At 36.3% G+C, this 18,836-nt stretch overlaps 1 protein-coding gene across 4 annotated transcripts; it reads right to left on the bottom strand.

Moving 5' to 3' along the window:
- Positions 1 to 1,919: 1,919 nt before the first annotated feature.
- On the bottom strand, positions 1,920 to 18,813 carry LOC136257044 (broad substrate specificity ATP-binding cassette transporter ABCG2-like). 4 transcript variants are annotated; one of them, XM_066050159.1, is made up of 17 exons: positions 18,692 to 18,813; positions 18,363 to 18,554; positions 17,483 to 17,542; positions 16,525 to 16,639; positions 16,275 to 16,427; positions 15,957 to 16,114; positions 15,262 to 15,413; positions 14,366 to 14,446; positions 12,128 to 12,276; positions 11,234 to 11,299; positions 10,831 to 10,913; positions 9,325 to 9,414; positions 9,145 to 9,269; positions 8,213 to 8,367; positions 7,080 to 7,169; positions 3,912 to 4,000; positions 1,920 to 2,136 (listed from the first exon to the last, which is right to left on the bottom strand). In XM_066050159.1, the coding sequence occupies exons 2-17, from the start codon at positions 18,548 to 18,550 to the stop codon at positions 1,980 to 1,982; spliced, it is 1,911 nt and encodes a 636-aa protein (XP_065906231.1). In that variant the 5' UTR covers positions 18,551 to 18,554; positions 18,692 to 18,813; the 3' UTR covers positions 1,920 to 1,979. The 4 variants fall into 4 exon arrangements, 3 of the variants coding, with proteins under 3 accessions (XP_065906231.1, XP_065906230.1, XP_065906232.1); XM_066050158.1 differs by lacking the exon at positions 18,692 to 18,813 and having other exon boundaries at positions 18,363 to 18,667; XR_010701780.1 differs by lacking the exon at positions 18,692 to 18,813 and having other exon boundaries at positions 2,078 to 2,136; positions 3,912 to 4,023; positions 18,363 to 18,667.
- Between the last annotated feature and the right edge of the window lie 23 nt (positions 18,814 to 18,836).

Below are 18,836 nucleotides of genomic sequence, written 5' to 3'. Positions count from 1 at the left end.
GAGATATGACTTTTAATCCAATAGCTACATTATCTGTGATTAATTTCCCAAAAAGGATATGATTTTGCCCCTGGGAAAACTACTTTCTAAAAAAGTGTTGTATTTTTTTGCCCTGATTGATTAGACCTTGTGCTTAGGGCAACAATTAATTATTCTGCAGCACATGTTGCTGTCAGACCTTCAGTGCTGGTCACTGTAAAGTACTACCAATAATAATTACTTAGGTTTAAAGGAAGAAAATCCATCCCTCCTGGAGGAGACTGAACATGGTGCTCGACTAGACATTGGGTGGCCTGCAGTTCGAATCCTGGGGTAGGAAGGATTTTTTTTCCTTTCTTTGGCCCTTTTCTGTTTCACCTCATTGTTAGCTAGGTTAAGTAATCATTTAAAGTCTCCAGTTCTTGTTAAGTTAGGCAATCCTAAGGCTGCAGCACATGTTGCTGTCAGACCTTCAGTGCTGGTCACCACTGTAAAGTACTACTAATAATAAAACTAATAATTCCTCATCATAAAATTTGCCTTATTTTTCTATGTCCTGGCTAATCTGGATCTTAAACTTTTCACGCTTGACACATTTAAAGCTAATGTTAAACATCCTGACCATGGCTAGCCGGCAGACTGTATTCTTGTAAACGTTCAAAGTGTAAATCGGATGGCTGCAGGATGGAGGCTGCCTAGCTAGGTCGATCAGTCATGGTATTTTGTCTCCTTTCTGCAACTTTTCAAGCACAACATCTTTAAACAGCCTGCAGACTGTAGGACCAGGTGCCCTACAGACCTTCAGCACTAGCTGTGCTGTAAAGCCAAATGAATGGAAAATACTGCATTCACCAAATCTAGCTATAAGTCTGGAAAATTTTGTGGAAATTGAAGGGAGGTGTAGCTTCTTTAGTATTAAATTCAAAGTAGTTGGGAGAGCTGCTGCTCTCTAGCGGTTACTCAATTAATTAACAGGGCTGTGATCAGATCCTGTTACTGTCCTTGTGCATGCATAGCTATCTAGTTGCACAATAGAAATTCTCCTGAGGAAATAAGTAGCACCATGTCATACTCTGAGACTTGAATTTGAGGTTGTGACATTTTGTGGTTGTACCTAGCAAATCTAGCTAGCAAATGTATATCTGAAATTGATCATGTATTTGTTGAAATACTGTGTGTGTTTAGCTAGCAATTAAGTTTATTCACAAGGAATCAGAATTTTTTGGTTTTTTATGTGATTGTATAATAATTATGTCAGCCTTAGAATACTCAAGGTTTTGAGGAACAATATAATAATAAGAGTATGCGTGGTTGATTGCAACTGACTTTAAGCTTAAGGTGGCATGATCGAACAACAACTGGTTCTACTTCTTCAACCACTGTGACTTTAAGTCATTGGTGATTAATGCATGTGTATAACTTTATGCCAATAGACTTTATGGTCACAGAGAGTAGATGCATGCTATATACGTAATTATGATTGAGCATGTTATGATTAATTTAAGAGGTGTAGGCCAGATGTGTCAAAATTACTGTTCATCAGGTGTGAAAGAAAAAAGGGTCTATCATAAAACAATCCTAAGCCAGGTGACCGTAAAAGCAGTTCATTAAATCCAAACTATGTTACTCATGATGTCATATACATGCTCAAAATTAAAGAGGGAATTGCCCCAACAATTTCAAGTGTGTAGACACTGTACTATACTGTAAATCAGGAAATTTCGGCATAGAAATTTTTTCATCTATTAAAATTTCAATGCAACATATTTTCGTCACTGGCATAATCGACAAAAAAGTTTGATGGAATAACTACACATATGCACAAATTATTCATATAGCTAAAAAATAATTCGTCATTTTAATTTTCATCGATAAAGCTAGTGACGAAAAGTTTTTGACGACAAATTTTTTCTGATTTACGATATACTATGCTAGTAATGTACAACACAAAGAATGTTATAATAATTTATAATAAGGGATGTGTACAAATAATGGAAAAGTTATTTCTCTTTCTTGCTAAGTCGCAGGATGATGTAAGCTAGCATGAGGAAGAATATGGTGAACAATAATAGTGCTAGTTCATTTATCCACAGGTCATTTTCACTGTAATTCTGATCATCCAGAAACTCATTACCATCAATAGTCCTGGAATCATTGCTACAAAGAAACCAAAACAGTACCACATATTTACAGTGTAAAGACTAAATATTTTATTGTAAACTGTCAGGTAGCTGAGACCCCTGCATGGAGAGATACTGGGTACTGCATGGTTACTATATGTGACCTGCTGAGTGATAACTGGCCATTTATGTAAACTATATAAAAATATATTGAAATAAACACGTGTGCTACATATAAAAGTTAATGCATATTTTTAATCCCTTTGGTACATACTTGAACAAAGCTCTAACCAACAATATCTGGATTCACCTGCTCATGGGAGAATAAAAAATCTTTGTTTTGTGTTCATACAGCAAAACGCTTGATGTGAGTTATGGGTGCTTATTTATGATGTGATAGAAATAAAGTTTACCACCATTGTCATTTCTTTTCTGGAATGGGTTTCTTCTTTGTTCACACAGGAAAAACACTATACAGTACCTTGATGGATTTGCAAGTTCACGGTGAACAGATTAAGCCAAGTCCCATCTTTGTAACACATTTCAGTCATGAGTTATGATTGATTAAATAAGTGCCTGTTAATTTATTTGCAGTATTGTTGCTGTGTACAAATCAAGTTGATTGCTATTCCAACTGTCTAGCGCTAGAACTCCAAAACTATTCATCATAAGAAGCTGAAACTTTGGCTATCCACACTTTTTACTATAGATAACAGAGAAGCAATAAAATGGAATTTGAGGAATGTCCAAAAAGAACCAGTTGTTGCTCAGTTGGTCACATATAATTATATTATTGTGTTGTATATTTCTTTTATTTGCAAATTGTAGAGGTACGTAAGCACTGCAACAGGGATGTCGCTTGTAAACATATTTTGATTAAAAGAAGTTGGATAACAGTGTTGAGGTTAATATTGATGTGTACACACACGCACACACACACACACCAGGGGCGTAGCCAGGATTTTCTGAAGGGGGGTTCCAAGAGCAGTATAGAGTTACCAGAAGCAGGGGTCTGGGGGCACAGCCCCTAGCCGCTGAGAGACTTTCAATATTTTAATGAATCAAAACTCAGCAAATTGTTATATTTTATGCAAAAAAGTACATTAATTATGATGCATATAAGTGCCTTTGGGATGAAGCTAGTACTAGATAAAGCTACCTAGTGGAAACAGACAGCATAATACATAGAGACACTATAGTAATCTGTAAGTGATAGTTATCTCACTGGTATATAAGAACCATGAATCCATGCACTGATACAAGTAGAATGACTTACAATCAAAACATTATAATTAATTACAAAATATGCATAGCATAGATTCATTTTGCATAACAAATTATTGGAGTTCTATATCTTTATACGCTGTATAAGGTCATGCTCAGTTATGCATGTAATGTTAGAATGTCTAATAAACTTCACTAATTCCTTAATATATGGATATGGATATTCACATGCATATTTTATTAGAGTATACGTGACTGCTCTATTAGAGTATATACCTGACTGCTCTATTAGAGTATATTGATCTTTTTAACAAGTTTTGAAGAGGACTCATGTATCTTGTTACCTCTGTAAATCCTTCCCTGAGAGATGATTTAATGCAAGCTTTATCAAATGTTGTGCTGTGCCATACATTATATTACTCACTCATTTTGTCCTGCCACACTACACGATATGTTAGGGTCCTGCATGCTGAAATTCAGAAGTCTAAATTTTAGAGAGGGGGTTCCTGAACCCTTCGGAACCCCCCCGCCCCTGCACACACACACACACACACACACACACACACACACACACACACACACACTAACCATATCAATTGTGTCTCATTAGTAATGCCATCAAAAGTAGATGCTTTATCACAAAACACTCTGTCTGATAATTCATTTTCAGCCAATGCCTGCAATGCCATCATTGTACACACTATAGTATGTACACATTGAGCGGAACATTTGATAACTCAAAGAATGGAATTACACAAGTTCTTGAAATTTAGATCATTTGTAGTACTGCTTGACCCACTAAAAATACTTCAAAATCTTTTCATTCAAATGACAGACAAAATATTTTATGACCAATCTCTCCATACATTTCCAATGGGCCAGGGAAGCCATAAAATTCATTGTTTGTTGTGTTCCTTTTCCACACTTGTAATGGAGCCAAACCACACATGTATGCTCTTGACACCTTTACTGTCACCACTAATCACATGGTTGGCTAAAGTGTCATTCCTCTTGAGAAAAAATCCACCTTTCTATTTAGCTGCTTTTGCAGGGCTCAACTCAACTTGTACGTACACAAGTACAACAAAATTTGGAATTTTAAACTAGAGTAGGGACCATAGCACATCGATAAAAAGTACTGAAATGAGTTGGAGTAATGCATGATATTAAATCACAGTATAACAATAGGAAGTGTTGTGTACAGTAGGGATATAACACTTCCTATTGTTTTACTGTGATTTAATATCGTGCACTACTCCAGCTTGTTTCAGTACTTATTATCGATGTGCTATGGTCCCTACTCTAGTTTAAAATTCCAAATTTTTTTGTGTACTTGTTTACTAACTTTTTTTGTAAAATAGAATTATTATGACTGGTGAACCCACGCATACCGCATCAAAAGAAAGAAATGACGCCAAGCACCCCAGCTACAATTATCATCTGAAAAGTGAAGCATCCATTACACTTCGTAGTCAGCTATGTTCAACCTGTTCATTACACAGCATTACAAATCAAGAATTGCTCAAAAAGCATCTCTGCAATCAAAGTAGCCACAATGAAAAATACAGTCTGTTACAAAGGGAAGCCATCATGTGCTACCATCAAATCAACACTTTTTGCTGTGCACTGGTAAGTTCATGAAGAATGCATTGTACGTACTGTGGTATGCCAAAAAACACCTCTCGGCCCGAAGCAACGTCGAACAGTGAAAAGATCAACCCATAGCCTTAGCTGCCTTAGCTGTTATTGAGTTACGCTTGTCTGTCAGTCAGTTACTCAGTCAGTAGAAAATTCCATTTAATATAAAAAATCCGTACCAACTTGTTGAAAGTGTTTCGGGTCAATCTGAAGACTTGTTTAGGCTGAGTTTTACCTAATCAATACTGCTTCATTGTTGTCAGGGAAAAGTGAAGCTGGTTTTTGGATAATGTTACTCCATGGGCCACACCTACACCTTTGTGGTCCCTACTATACAGTACTATCACACTGTATAATAATTGCAACATTACCATGAAATAAACGCTACCATATATACAATCATGTACAAATCATTGGTTACTTTAAAATTACCAGCACTGGTACCTGCCCTACATGCAGGACCTTCTCTACATTAACAAAGTTCATAAAAATAAAGAGCGTTATAACAAGGACGATTTAGTTGGTTGCAAGGCATCCACATTGATATACTACTGGTCTCATCATAAATCTTGTAGAGATATTTGTGACCATTAGTAAACACTCTCATTTTAAGAGTGTATGATACTAACATTGCTATACATAACTAGTGGGGCAAAAAAATTATTAATTTTCAACAAGTAGAATAGGGATCAAAGATTTGATTTTGAAAAAAACTGCGTAAACAAGAAGTAATAGGGATGATAATCCACAAAATTCTATGCATCATCAGTTCAAAGCAAGTTATTTGAATAGTGTACACTCAATTTGCGATTCCTATTTCAACATTTTAACAAAATTTAACCACAAGTTGAAATAGGAATCGCAAATTGAGTGTACACTATTCAAATAACTTGCTTTGAACTGATGATGCATAGAATTTTGTGGATTATCATCCCTATTACTTCTTGTTTACGCAGTTTTTTTCAAAATCAAATCTTTGATCCCTATTCTACTTGTTGAAAATTAATAATTTTTTTGCCCCACTAGTTTCATGATTTTTTTCATGTCCATGCACATGGACTACTTCTTAAATATACGTTCAACAGTACATGATTGTTTAATAAAGAAACCCATTGTAATATCAACTGGCAATAAACAATTACATAAATAAGTTTAATAAACAATTAGTTAACAATACAGTTAACAATACAGTAAACAATACCACTTTCCTTTGACGAGTAGATAAATCCACTAGTGTAACCGTTTACTGCAACGAAGCGGTGCGAAATCTCAACACGAGTAAAACACACGCTTGACAAAACGTGGTCGACTCCAATTAAAGTGCTGAGTATACGGAGTATCCCGCTTTTTATTTTTCAATCGCGTACGGAAGGGACACACCCCTTTTCAATTCGAAATTTACCAGTGTGTTCCAATAGCTTACAAGCCTTGTTATGTCGACTCTTAGCTGGTAAACAGCTGAAGAATATAATAGAAAGTATACACGAAAGGCGTACAGTAATAGTTTAAGTGACGAGGTACGGGCCACACCCCCTTCACTGTCTCGTAATGAAGGAAGTCTAAAACCCGAGTTTCAGTGAACAATAGTTATGTTTAATGTTTAGTGTGATACAACTTGATGCATTTTAGTCCTGTGAGCTAAAGCAATGGAATTTTAAACAATTCTATATTATCATCTGTATGGCTTCTCGATCGAATGGCGTCTCGAAGAGTGATTCTTGCTCTATATCTCGCAATCGCATTAGAGAGGGAAGATTTTAATACCACACAGACCTGGGTACGAATGTTTTTTAAATACGCCATACGTTTTTAGGGCTGATATCTACTTCCTACGAGCTGTAGGCGCGCGAAACAAGAAAGAAAGAAGAAAGAAAGAAGAAGATGGAGAATCTAACCATTTTTAAAATTTTAAAAAAACACCTAAAACCATTTCCCTTACTTTTAATACTTGTTGGCTAGTGTTGTAAACACAAAAGAAAGGTCTAGAATGTTTTAGAAATAAAATCTAAAGCCCGGAAGGCTGCTTTTGGCGTGCGTTCTATTAGAGTGTTTTGAAAAATTTCTGCCTGATCCCTATTATGTACCACTACCGTGGTACATGATATTATGGCAACACACATGTAATGAATATCTGAAGACACTGATGTACTGCAGCCAGGATAGCCAGTCTGCAAGGCTGTTAAGGTTTATCAGAAACCCTGCAAATACCTGCACAAAATGACAACAAACTTGTAAATAATTGATTTATAACATTGTGTAGTGAGTTTATAACAATATGGCATTCAGTATATAAAAAAGCACTTTTACAATCTGAGTCACACACACACACGCACATGCACGCATGCACGCACACACGCATACAGGAGATAACTCAAAGTCATTGGGAACTAAGTACACTACCCTGTGCATTACTCATGCAGAAGTGCACACAAATCCTCCTGGGGACAAAACTGTTATGCTGAAGAAGGTTGTACCATGTGTCACAGATAAAGGACTTACAAACTTTAACTATAGTACTGCATATTTCATGTTTACAAGTAGAGGTGTACCGATAATTGGATCGGCTAAAACATCGGCCATTGATATGGTAATTTTTACCAGTATCGGTATCGGTACAGAACAGCAGGAGGACCAATATCGCTACTGATATTTATACAATAGCAATAGTTTGTACATAAACAGTTTATGCATTGGCTTTCTATGCCATCCATGTGCTCTTTAGTGCCAGTGGCTTATTGTTCACTCTGCAACAAGCGCTACGTTACGAGAAGCTATATAAATACAGGCAATTCTAGTGTTTGTTGCTGGAAAGCTTATCACAGTCTTTACAAATGATGCAGTTATATAGTACCTTTGTAAAAAAGAAGGGTCACAGGATATCCAAGGAAACTTGCTGTACCAGCTTTCTCACAAGCCATTAGAATGCAGAGTAATGTAGAAATATCCATTTAAGGCTTCACAAGAGCTGGCGAGTATACATAAAAATGTTTGTGGGTGCCTATTTGTCTGGATTGCACAATAGAAACCCAAGCTGTATGCCACCACAGGCATAGTATAGCCATGAATACATGCACATGTTATTGGTAGGTAAATGTACACTTTTGTTCTATAATGCAAGTATCGGATCAACTATCGGTTATCGGCTTCTTTTGGTGGCATCACTATCGGATATCGGTACATGCAAAAACCCATATTGGTACACCTCTTTTACTAGAATACACAAAAATGTACAAAACATAACTGCAACATACCATCATGATCACATAGGTGAACGCTGCCATGATATTAGCCAGAGCAAACACATCCACTAATGCACTGAACACGAAGGCCACACCAGAGGCAGCCACTGATGTTAATATCAATGTTAACAAATATATGAAGAAGTTGGATACATGAGCCTCCAGACCTGTGTAAATTAAAATGTGTATGTATACAGTAGAACAATACATTCACCGGTAAGGTATATACATGTATATGATGTACATGTGCACACTGTGGGGCTAAGACATATACAGTAGATTCTCAGTTATCCAAACACCCTTAAGTTTTGCAAAGTATTCAGATACTCATAGGCAGATTTGTTCAGACAACTAAAGCTATTTGATTTATAAGAACACACCTTCATTCAATTATTTAGAAGCATTTAATCCAAGTAATGAATTGTAGTGGAACCTCGGTTATCTGAACCCCAATGTGTCTCAAGCAACAGTAGACGTGTTCAGATAAGTGAAGTGTTCGGTAACTGAAGCCCATACATTTATATACAAAGCTCTGTTGAAATACTCTAATAGAACATACACCTGTACTCAAAATACTCTAGTCATTTCCAATTTCGAGGGTACGGATAAACGAAAGTCAAATAACTGAGGGTTTACTGTACTCCAATTGGACAGTCACTTTTGGTATATCCGGATAACGAAGATGTTCAATAACCAAGGATGTGCTATTGTAACAACAATACTAGTCTAGTTCTGTATATCTAACAATAAAATACTATAAACTTATGGTGTCTACTACAAAGAGGTACATATATTGAAATCTCTATTTAATGGACACTTTTGGATCAACTGTTATAAGGAGGTTAAATATACAGTATCCTTTACTGGGAGGGTCCTTTAAGAGAGGTTCTGCTGTACTATACATTTCAGATAGCAAGTTGATGTACTAATATGCCAGTACTCACCTATCATCCAGTAGGAAATTGCTCCAAATACCATAGTAGGGAGGACTCTCAAAGGTAACACATCACATATCACTTTGGCCAAGAAGTAAGCTGAGACACGGTAATATCCACTGATGTTCTCATGTCTGTCATGTTCAGTGGTGTAGAATAGTATAGAGATAATTTTATCATTGTATTTACCTGAACAAAACCTTTTCTTTGATGAACAACTCGATTGAGTTTAAATTTCCAAACACCAGGTTCATAATAATGAAGAAGAAAGCTCCAATTCTGTGTGTATTGAAAACAAGTCAAAATACAGTGGTCCCTCTATTATCCAACCTCATTGAGCCCTGAGTGTGTTGAGACAATTGAATAGTTTGAATAAATAAAGTTCATTCATTTATATAATTATACAGAGGCCTACTCAATTGAAATTTAAAAAACTTTAATAGAATAGCACTAGTCATTTCTACTGTTCGGATAATGGAATTGGTTAATGTGGCTCATTTTGCATGACCATAATACGAAGTAGTCAACTGATGGTAGTTGGTTTGGTAGGTGTATAAACAGGGTCTCTGTTAACCTTCAACTTGATCATACAGTATCATTGCTTACAATGATACATGCGCTAAGTCTAAAGGCTTTGGGGAACCCTACAACAAACATGTTACAAAAACCTATAAAATCAGCCACAGAAAGCTAAAAGTAATTAGGTGAGCTTCCCCCTACAGCCTTTAGACTGATAGTCTAAAGTGCATTTATATCCCCAGGGCATACATCACACCATAATGTATATGCAATTATGTTTCTACAAAACAGCTAACTACCCATGCTGCATTAGTTGCATATACCACTGCACAGAAAATGTGTGCATAATAGGCACAGCATCAACTGGAAGCTATATAGGTGCTAAAGAATTTAGATATACAATCAAATCAACAATAAATCTGTACTACTTGCTCTACCGGGTACATGCATATAAAATCTTTGCATAGCATGATAAGCAAACTAAAGTACATACGTACTATACTACATGATGTATCACTTTGCAGATCCAACGTTGACATCAGTGCCTACACTCATACTACCACATTAAAAAAAGGCACAGAGTTCTTACACAAGGTACCAATCTCAGTTGTAATGTCTAAAAAGCCTTAATTTAATGAAATTTTCAATCATTCTAATAGAACACTCACTACTCTAACAGAACAATCATGTTTGAAGTTTGGATTAGTATTATAGTACAGAACTACTAAAAAAGGACTAAGATGTATTTCATCATGCAATCTTTGTGCTGGCGAATAATTGGAGATTTTATTTATTCGTTTGATAACCCTTGTAGTCAAAGCAAACAACTGTTCAATATAGACAATGATGGAGTGCTACCTAAGGATCGCACATGTACGTACATGACTGATACCATCAAACAGTGGTATTTACATCAATGAATTCAGTGAAACTATTTGTCCACATTAATGGCTTTATAAACACACCCTCCACAAAATTACTTTGGGTCTGGTTCCACGTATAAATTTGTACCTATAAAGAAAAATTCAAGAAAATGGACCAAAAATTTAATATGTTCTAAAAGTGTCTGTTATAGAGGGTTTCTGTACAGTACGTAGTTATTAAACAGTAACACACATTTCATCCATAACATCCTCAAAGCTGTAAGTGAATTTACACAGAAAACAATAGACCAACCTGTCCTGTACCCCAACAAAGGAGTTATCAAGTTGAAAAAATATAACTCCAACCAAGGCAGCAAACAATGCCATCAAGACGATCTGTGAGTATACAACAAATACACACTCACTTACATAAAGACATGTCATGAGCAGTGTATACCCATTAATGCAGACACTAAGGAGGGTACCTGCATTAAGACACTTAGTAGTTAAGGTCACAGATTATTCTTTAATATACACATGAACTGAACAACAAAAATTGAGACACCTTGAAAATCAGGATACCTTTGGGTAGTCCCAGGGTATCCAGGTTTCAACAACAAATGCAAGCAACACTGCTCTGTTTCTTTACATACAGTAACAGTAGATTTAGATGGGCATACAGCATGTATAGTATACAATCCCTGTGTGTCACATACTTGCATCATAGCCAGTAGTGGGTCTCTGATAATGTTAGTAACAGTTCTCATGGAGACCATCAACAACTGTGAGTACAAAACAGTAATTAACAGTTAAATGACATGCAATACAGTTGAGTGTATAATTATTAATCAACAGTCACCTCATATCTGTTTTGCTAGGGATGGGGAACAAACAGTATGTGAACTGCTAAGCAATAACTGGCCAAATTCTATTTTACTACGATAATGTACTGGGTAAAAATACATGCATGCGCTACATAAAAATAATTTTACACACGTTTTAATTGTTTTGGTATGTATTGAAACAAAGCAATAAATCTTGTATACCAATGGATTTGTCTGTTCAGAAAATTTTTGTTTCGTGTTCATACAGCAAATGGTATGTAAGTTATGGATGCTTGGTAGAAATATAGTTTGCCATCATTATTCCTGGCCTTCTTCTTTGTTCACACAGAGAAAACACTATACACACCTCAATGGATTTGCCAGTTCATGGCGAACAGATTGAGCCAATTCTCGTCTTCTTAGCTTGTTTCAGTCACGAGCTATGATCAATTAAATGAGTGCCTGTAATTCAATCGCTGCTGCACAAATCAAATTTACTCCTGTTCAAACTGTACCTCCAAGACTATACATCATAAAAGACTGAAACTTTGGCTGTCCACTACTTTTGTTACTATAGATAACAGAGAGGCAATACAATAGAACTCAAGGAAGGTGCGGAAATGACTGGTTTTGCTCAGCCAGGCACATAATTATATTAATGTTGACCTTACAGTAGTGAAATACATACAGCCATATGTATGTAATTATAGGGCAGATCATGTGATGCAGCTGCAACACACAGTATTGTACAAAATAATTATCAGTGTAGTACACAGTGATCCTCACCTGCCATGGGAAATGAGTGTTGTATTGAGGAGATATGCCTCTTGGTTCATTGAAGGCCTTAGTCAACATGGGCTCCAGGTGACTGTGTAGCTCCTTAATCTCACCACTCTCCTTGTAGTAAGTTGCAAGTGGAGTATTTTTGTCTGGGTCTGCAAAGTAATGTATGTGACCGGATCTGTGAAAAAGGGACATAATCGCACAAGCCTAAATTTCCAGTACAAAGCATTGAATACATTGGGTGAAATACTTGCGTATTATTGAAAAATTCTGTAAATGTTTTTAACTCCTCTTTTTTAGTGAAGGAAGGGACTAACAATAAAAACCTGGATATCATCTTATTCGCCTGCTCAAGAGGAATCGGAAACCTTTGTTTCGTTGCAGTAGACCCAAGGGCACGTAAGTTATGAGCGTTTGTTTATGTCATGTCAAAGCGATCGTATGCGATCGATTTTTCTTCATGAATTTCGCCTTTGTATGCAGTGAAGAAGGGCGAGTAAAGGAAAACCTTACCCAGTAATTCATTCCCCTGTTCATGGCGAATATAATGGAGAAAAGTTCTGTACCTTGATCCGTTGGTAAGTTACAACCGTTTTTGTAAGCGCCTGTAATTTATTCTCCCTATACTTGCGATTTTTCTGTTGTTGCTCCTTTGTAGGACTGTAACTCCCAGAGTATTTGGCATATAAAGCTGAAAATTTGCCAGTGGGTACACTTGTCTACGTAGATTATAAATATTCAATAAACAGGAATCCGGAAAAATGCGATCATGTCCTGTTGTCGCAGATCCGGTCACGTATGTATATAGGTGAATATAAACACTGTATCAAGACTACGTGGTCTGTATGGGAGATCTTTGAACTTTAGATTGCTTATTAATAACATGCATGTTGCATATTTCATAATGTTAATGAAGTTTATGTATATTGCATGCTTTTATTTCGTACTGCAATAGTAGTACGACTAAATCACTATGCTGTAGGGAATTAAAACAACACTTTCTTCTTACAATTGCATTTACATGTAATGAAAATATGATGTCTACTTTAAGCAGGTCACTTCACATAGCTACATATATATATTATCTTTATACCTTATAGGGTCACATACAACCAAGTACCTGGGACAAACTAACAACAGGGCAAGGCATATACTATGTAGCTAGCACACTGTGGTCAGGAGAATAAGCTACTCCCAGTGGTGCAATATAAAGTTATAAACACCAGTCATACAACAGTATTATGTAATTGCATGGCACCAGCATGGTTGTCTAAGTTGGTAATTAACCATAGACATGATTACTACAACAGAATCAAAAGTTAGAAACTGACTGCTACATTAGGGTAAGTGACTGCTCTATTAGAATATATTCAATCTAAGCACGTCTGCAAGATGAACACGCACAACTTAGCTACTTTAGTGATTTAATTTCTTGCTATAAGATAGCCAATCAAACATGGAGATACTGCTCTATTAGAGTATCTCGATTGTACAGTATTTTTATAAAATACTTACTTCCAGCCTTCTTACATTAACTATCTTGCAAGCGTCATTTCTCCAACAGGCTGATGAAACCTACCATTAGCGGTATTTAATAAGTTGCCTGTAAACAACCAGCTCTGATAAAACACGTGTAACCTGACTAATTATCACTAACCTGTTGTACATCTGCTTTCCAACCCGTCATCTCTCTCTGATTGATGAGCAAGCGAACACGCACCCACAGTGGAACACAGGTCATGTGCTTAAGTGTTTTGATTGGCGTTAAATAAAATTGTCATTCCGTTTCTATCACCTCCACGAAAACACCCGCCCATTATACGATTGTCTCTTTGTTCAATATGGATTCTATTTCCAGTGAGTGCGAAGCCTTAGGCTTTGTAGTTTTCTCAAACATTATTTATTTATTCATAATTATTTATGACTAATGTTAACCGCATTTCTTATTATTCTTACTACTTGGGTGAATAATTAAAATGCCATATAATCTGCTGAATGCAGCCATTTATTATAATGGAAAGCTTCAACCCATATACAGGGTGGGTGCAGTACAACCTGAAATTTCTGATTTGAATGCTAGGAGTGATTGTTCTGTTAGAGCATTTAGTTGCAAATGCTTACACCATACACAATATAATGTCACAAATGTTTCAATACTTTTGTGAAGAGGGCTAAAAATTATATATATATAATTATTATCTAGACTAGTGCATGATGTACTGCATCTCCTAAAGTACTTACCACTGGTCACTGAACTTTCATTCATACTGATCACATCAAGGAAGAAGTCAGCTGGATTATTGTGTTGTTCACACACATAACCTACAACCAGAGCATGAACTTTGAAGACAAGTGTTTACAAGAAGATGTATATAGTGCATATATGCTTAGCTGATATGCACAAAATATTAACATGGATAATGTTTACTTGAATATGGAACACCCACAAAGCATGAAAGAGAAACATTGCTAATAAATATGCACAAACATATAATACCGTATTTCTATAAATATAAGCTGCGAGAAATTTTCACGAGTTAAATTTTCGTGTTAAAAAATTTTCACCTGTGTCCTCAAGTGACGAAACTTTTGTAACAATGAATTATGTAACTTTATTAATTCTATACAGCCTTTTTTGTATATAAGAGAAGCAGAATGACAAGCAGCGAAACTGAAGTATGGCATCTCCATTCCATGGAGGCTGCATTCCAGATTCAGAAGTTGTCTGTTACAAATCAAGCAATGGACTGGAGTGGAATTGCTGTAGCTAGATGCATATGTGCATATATACTTCATTTAATGTGTCCTGTAGTAGCTGTCTATCACAGAATGGCATCATTACCTTGATCATTACCAATGTGCGGTGAAATAGACCGGCGAAGACAGCTCCCTCTCTCTGAGGCCTTTGTTTTTTAAAAGTCTGCAGCAAAGACATAATATGCTTGACACGTCAATGGCCAAGCCTCGATCCAGGTGGCCAGAAAGCTGTTAACCGAAATTTTTCAACTTCTCGACATTACATTGATAAAAATGTTTCGTGTAATTAATTTTTGCCAGATACTAGCTTCGACAAAATATTTTTAACAGTTTATAAATATAGAAATACGGTAACTGAAATGTGAATACAGTTTGCTTACCAAGTTTGGAGAAGTAGTCAAGTGCACTTACAGCTGGTCCATGGTAGACCAGCTCTCCATTAGAGAGAAGTGTTAGTGAGTCAAACAGTTTAAAGATGGCATACCGAGGCTGGTGTATTGCCATCACAATTACCCTACCAGCACCACTCAAACTGTACGAACACAACACTACATATAACAAACATACACAAGGAAATGAAAGAATACATTATGCTTTTAAAAATTATCCATTATTCTTTCTGGTATTTCTTCAAAATGAATTCCAAAATGTTTCCTAGAGTAATTCATGAGATATCAAATTACATGCATTTCTTCTGGAACTAACATATAACTACTAGCAAGGATAAAAACTCTTTGGAGATCAATATACTCTAATAGAGCAGTCAAATGGTGACTGTTTTGTTAGGGTAGTAGTTCAATCTTTAGTGCCAATTTATGCCAGCAATGCTTAAGCATGTGCCTTTTCTGTGATACTGCAAGAAATACACAAGAATTCTAACAGAAGATCCTCCTATTATTTCCAAAAAAATTATTCCAGCATAATGTATGCATGCCCATGAAAGATGTACTTAAAAACAAGAGAGTAAATTTTTAATTAGAAGGTATCAAAAAAAATTGTGCATCTGTTAATACACTATACACAAAACTTGACAGTTTTTACTACACATCTTTAGGTGCACATCTAGTTCACTCACTCCTTCAACAATTTGATAACTGAAATTGCTGTAGATGAGTCTAGACCAGTAGTGGGCTCATCCAGGAATACAATGTCAGGTGATATGATAAGTTCCATTCCAATACTGGTACGCTTCCTCTCACCACCGGAAATACCTCTTAAAACTTCTGTACCAACCTGTGGGCATATCAGTCATAAAAAGAATTCTTGCAGTGCATATACAAAGTGTGTGTATGTGTGTGTGTGCGTGCGTGTGTGTGTGTGTGTGTGTGTGTGTGTGTGTGTGTGTGTGTGTGTAGTGTAAAACAGTACACATACTTGTTAATGATTTACATACCCGACTTTTGGCAACTTTCAGCAGCCCCAGCTCATCGATCACTTTATCAACCTTCTCCTTTCTATCTGACCAACTGTATGATGCTGGTAGTCGCAAGGCAGCAGAAAACATGAGGTTTTCCTTCACAGAAAGTGTTCCCTTTAAAATATCATCCTGTATAGTAGTATGAAGAATATAAACTATCCACATCCACTTCTATCACACACACGCACGCACGTATGTACGTACGCATGCACGCACACAAACTAGCCTGGACTACATAGGCAGAGGCACACTTGAAGTTCCGTGGTTGTCTCCTACCATTAATAAGAACATGTCCTGATAGTCCCTTCTTAGCCTTGCGGTCAGCTAGGACATCAAGTAATCTGTAATAGGTTAAAGGAAGACTTGTAGTTGTTTTCAATTATCCCTCTAGGGAGGTACTACACTAAGACTGTGAAGCAGGGAGTCAGAAACTAAACTAATGAACTTTGTAATGATTAGCAATATTCAGTGCAGTATTTCCCTGTTACTTACCACTCTACCACAAATTCTAACCATTCAAAAAAAGTCTTTGCTAAAAGTAATTTAAAACACTATATATAATTATTTTTTTCTTAATAGCACTCTGTTTCACTCACATGTCTTAATGGAAAATCTATAAGGGGAAAATTTCAAAGGTAGTATAACAAAACAAAGGCGTATACACTGAATCTGTATACAAGAACTTGACAGCAAAGCCCATAACCAAATGCTGGAAGTATATAAGTCTCAAAGGTTGGGAAGCTTAAATAGCTAACTTTTAAATTGAGTAATTTAGCACCTTGTGGAGGAATGCTCACACAATTGTAACATATATTATCACCATCTTTGTTAAAGCTGTCAGCGATAAATGACATTATTTTAGGTCTAATTACAAAGAGTAAGAGTCAAAGTCACAAAGCAGCTGTTTGATACTCAAAGAAGGTCTTAACTTTATCATGCAATGTATGGTCATCGTAACACATGTACAAGCTGTTTAAGCATGGTCAATATGTGTCCTTTACCCATGTATTCATTGATAAACATGTGTAGTTAGACTTTGAGTCAAAATAACAATCATGAACATTAAAAGGCCATATTTAAGGTTCTAGACATGGGCTCCAACACTTTGATACAGTTGTCTACAGCAATTTTATGTTTGAACAGTTTTCGTCCAAAGCTATATAACTTGTGCTATACACACTTACGACGTCTTTCCACTTCCTGTAGGCCCCATAATAGCATGTAACCCAACCTTCATCATTCCACTATAGGATATGAAGTACATAGTGTATGCACAATCATACAAAATGTATTACACTATACATTATGCACCATATCATGACACACAAATTTATTTGCAAATACAGTGAAACTTTATTAATAGGACTACTGGACCAGTGGGACCAAAAGTTTGAACTACATAACAAGGTGGTCTTACTAATGAGGTGATAAAGTACAGTTTAGCTGTGTTGGGACCTATACCATTATAATGAGGTGGTCTTATGAAAGAGGTGGTTGCTAAGTGAGGCTAATTGCATGTCTAGACAAAAACACTAATGTACAAAAAATACAAAGACTAAAGGCAGAGGTGGTTGGTCGTGTGTTATCATTCAACATTGACGCCTCCTATTGCATGATGGCATGGACGAATTGCATATCCATGCCAGATGCATCAAAGGACCTTTCAGCACACAAAGTGGTGCTCTCCCAGCTAAAAAAAAAAAAAAACCAACAAGTGTTGGTGCTATTTGGCATAATTTCACAATACTATTCTTCTAGGCTTCTTATATTTATTTCTTCAGCTTAAATGTATACCTACCGGCCACTCTATAGCTAACAGAAACCCTATGCCCAAAACTTCATAGGGTTATGATGCATGACCAACCACAAGGACACAGCAGTTACAAGTGTACATGAAACTACAGGGAAATTAATTGCAATATGCACTGCAACAACAGTTCAGTCCATTGATTACACAATACTATACAATAAGGTGATGCCATATGTCCATAATGCACTTCGTTATCACAACTATTGGTAACATCATTACAAAATCTCAAATAACATTACATGATAGCTAGCTACCTGACGTCGTTTAGGATAACTTTAGGTGGTCGTTTCTTGAAACATACACGTTGTTCCACAGTGTAGGTTATATTATGGAATGATATGAAGCGACTGTCACTCACTACTTCACCATTCATAGCTGGAAAGTTGCTTAGCTCAACTGCTTCGAAATCTTGCCCCTGTACTGGCTCAATGTCTGCAGACATGTTGCTGTAAACGTCGTCCATATTGGAAACACAAAAAAGAGAAACGTAGTGAAACGGCTATACTAGCAACGATAACTCTCAAAATGAAAAAAAATTGAAACTGCACTACTTGAAAAATCTTGGATATATTTAATAGCATACCTGTTTACTTTTATGGATACATCTTAATCGTCACACATTAACACATTAACGCTTTGACGCCTAGCTGAAGTCCAATCTCGTTATGTACAGACTTGCTCAACCACAAAATTACGTAATACAGGAAACTGGGTTGTCACGTGATCAC

The sequence above is a fragment of the Dysidea avara genome, chromosome 5 (genome assembly GCF_963678975.1).
Source record: "Dysidea avara chromosome 5, odDysAvar1.4, whole genome shotgun sequence".
Taxonomy (NCBI): domain Eukaryota; kingdom Metazoa; phylum Porifera; class Demospongiae; order Dictyoceratida; family Dysideidae; genus Dysidea; species Dysidea avara.
The sequence above is the reverse complement of the archived record's forward strand: the minus strand, read 5'-3'. Positions and strand labels throughout refer to the sequence as shown.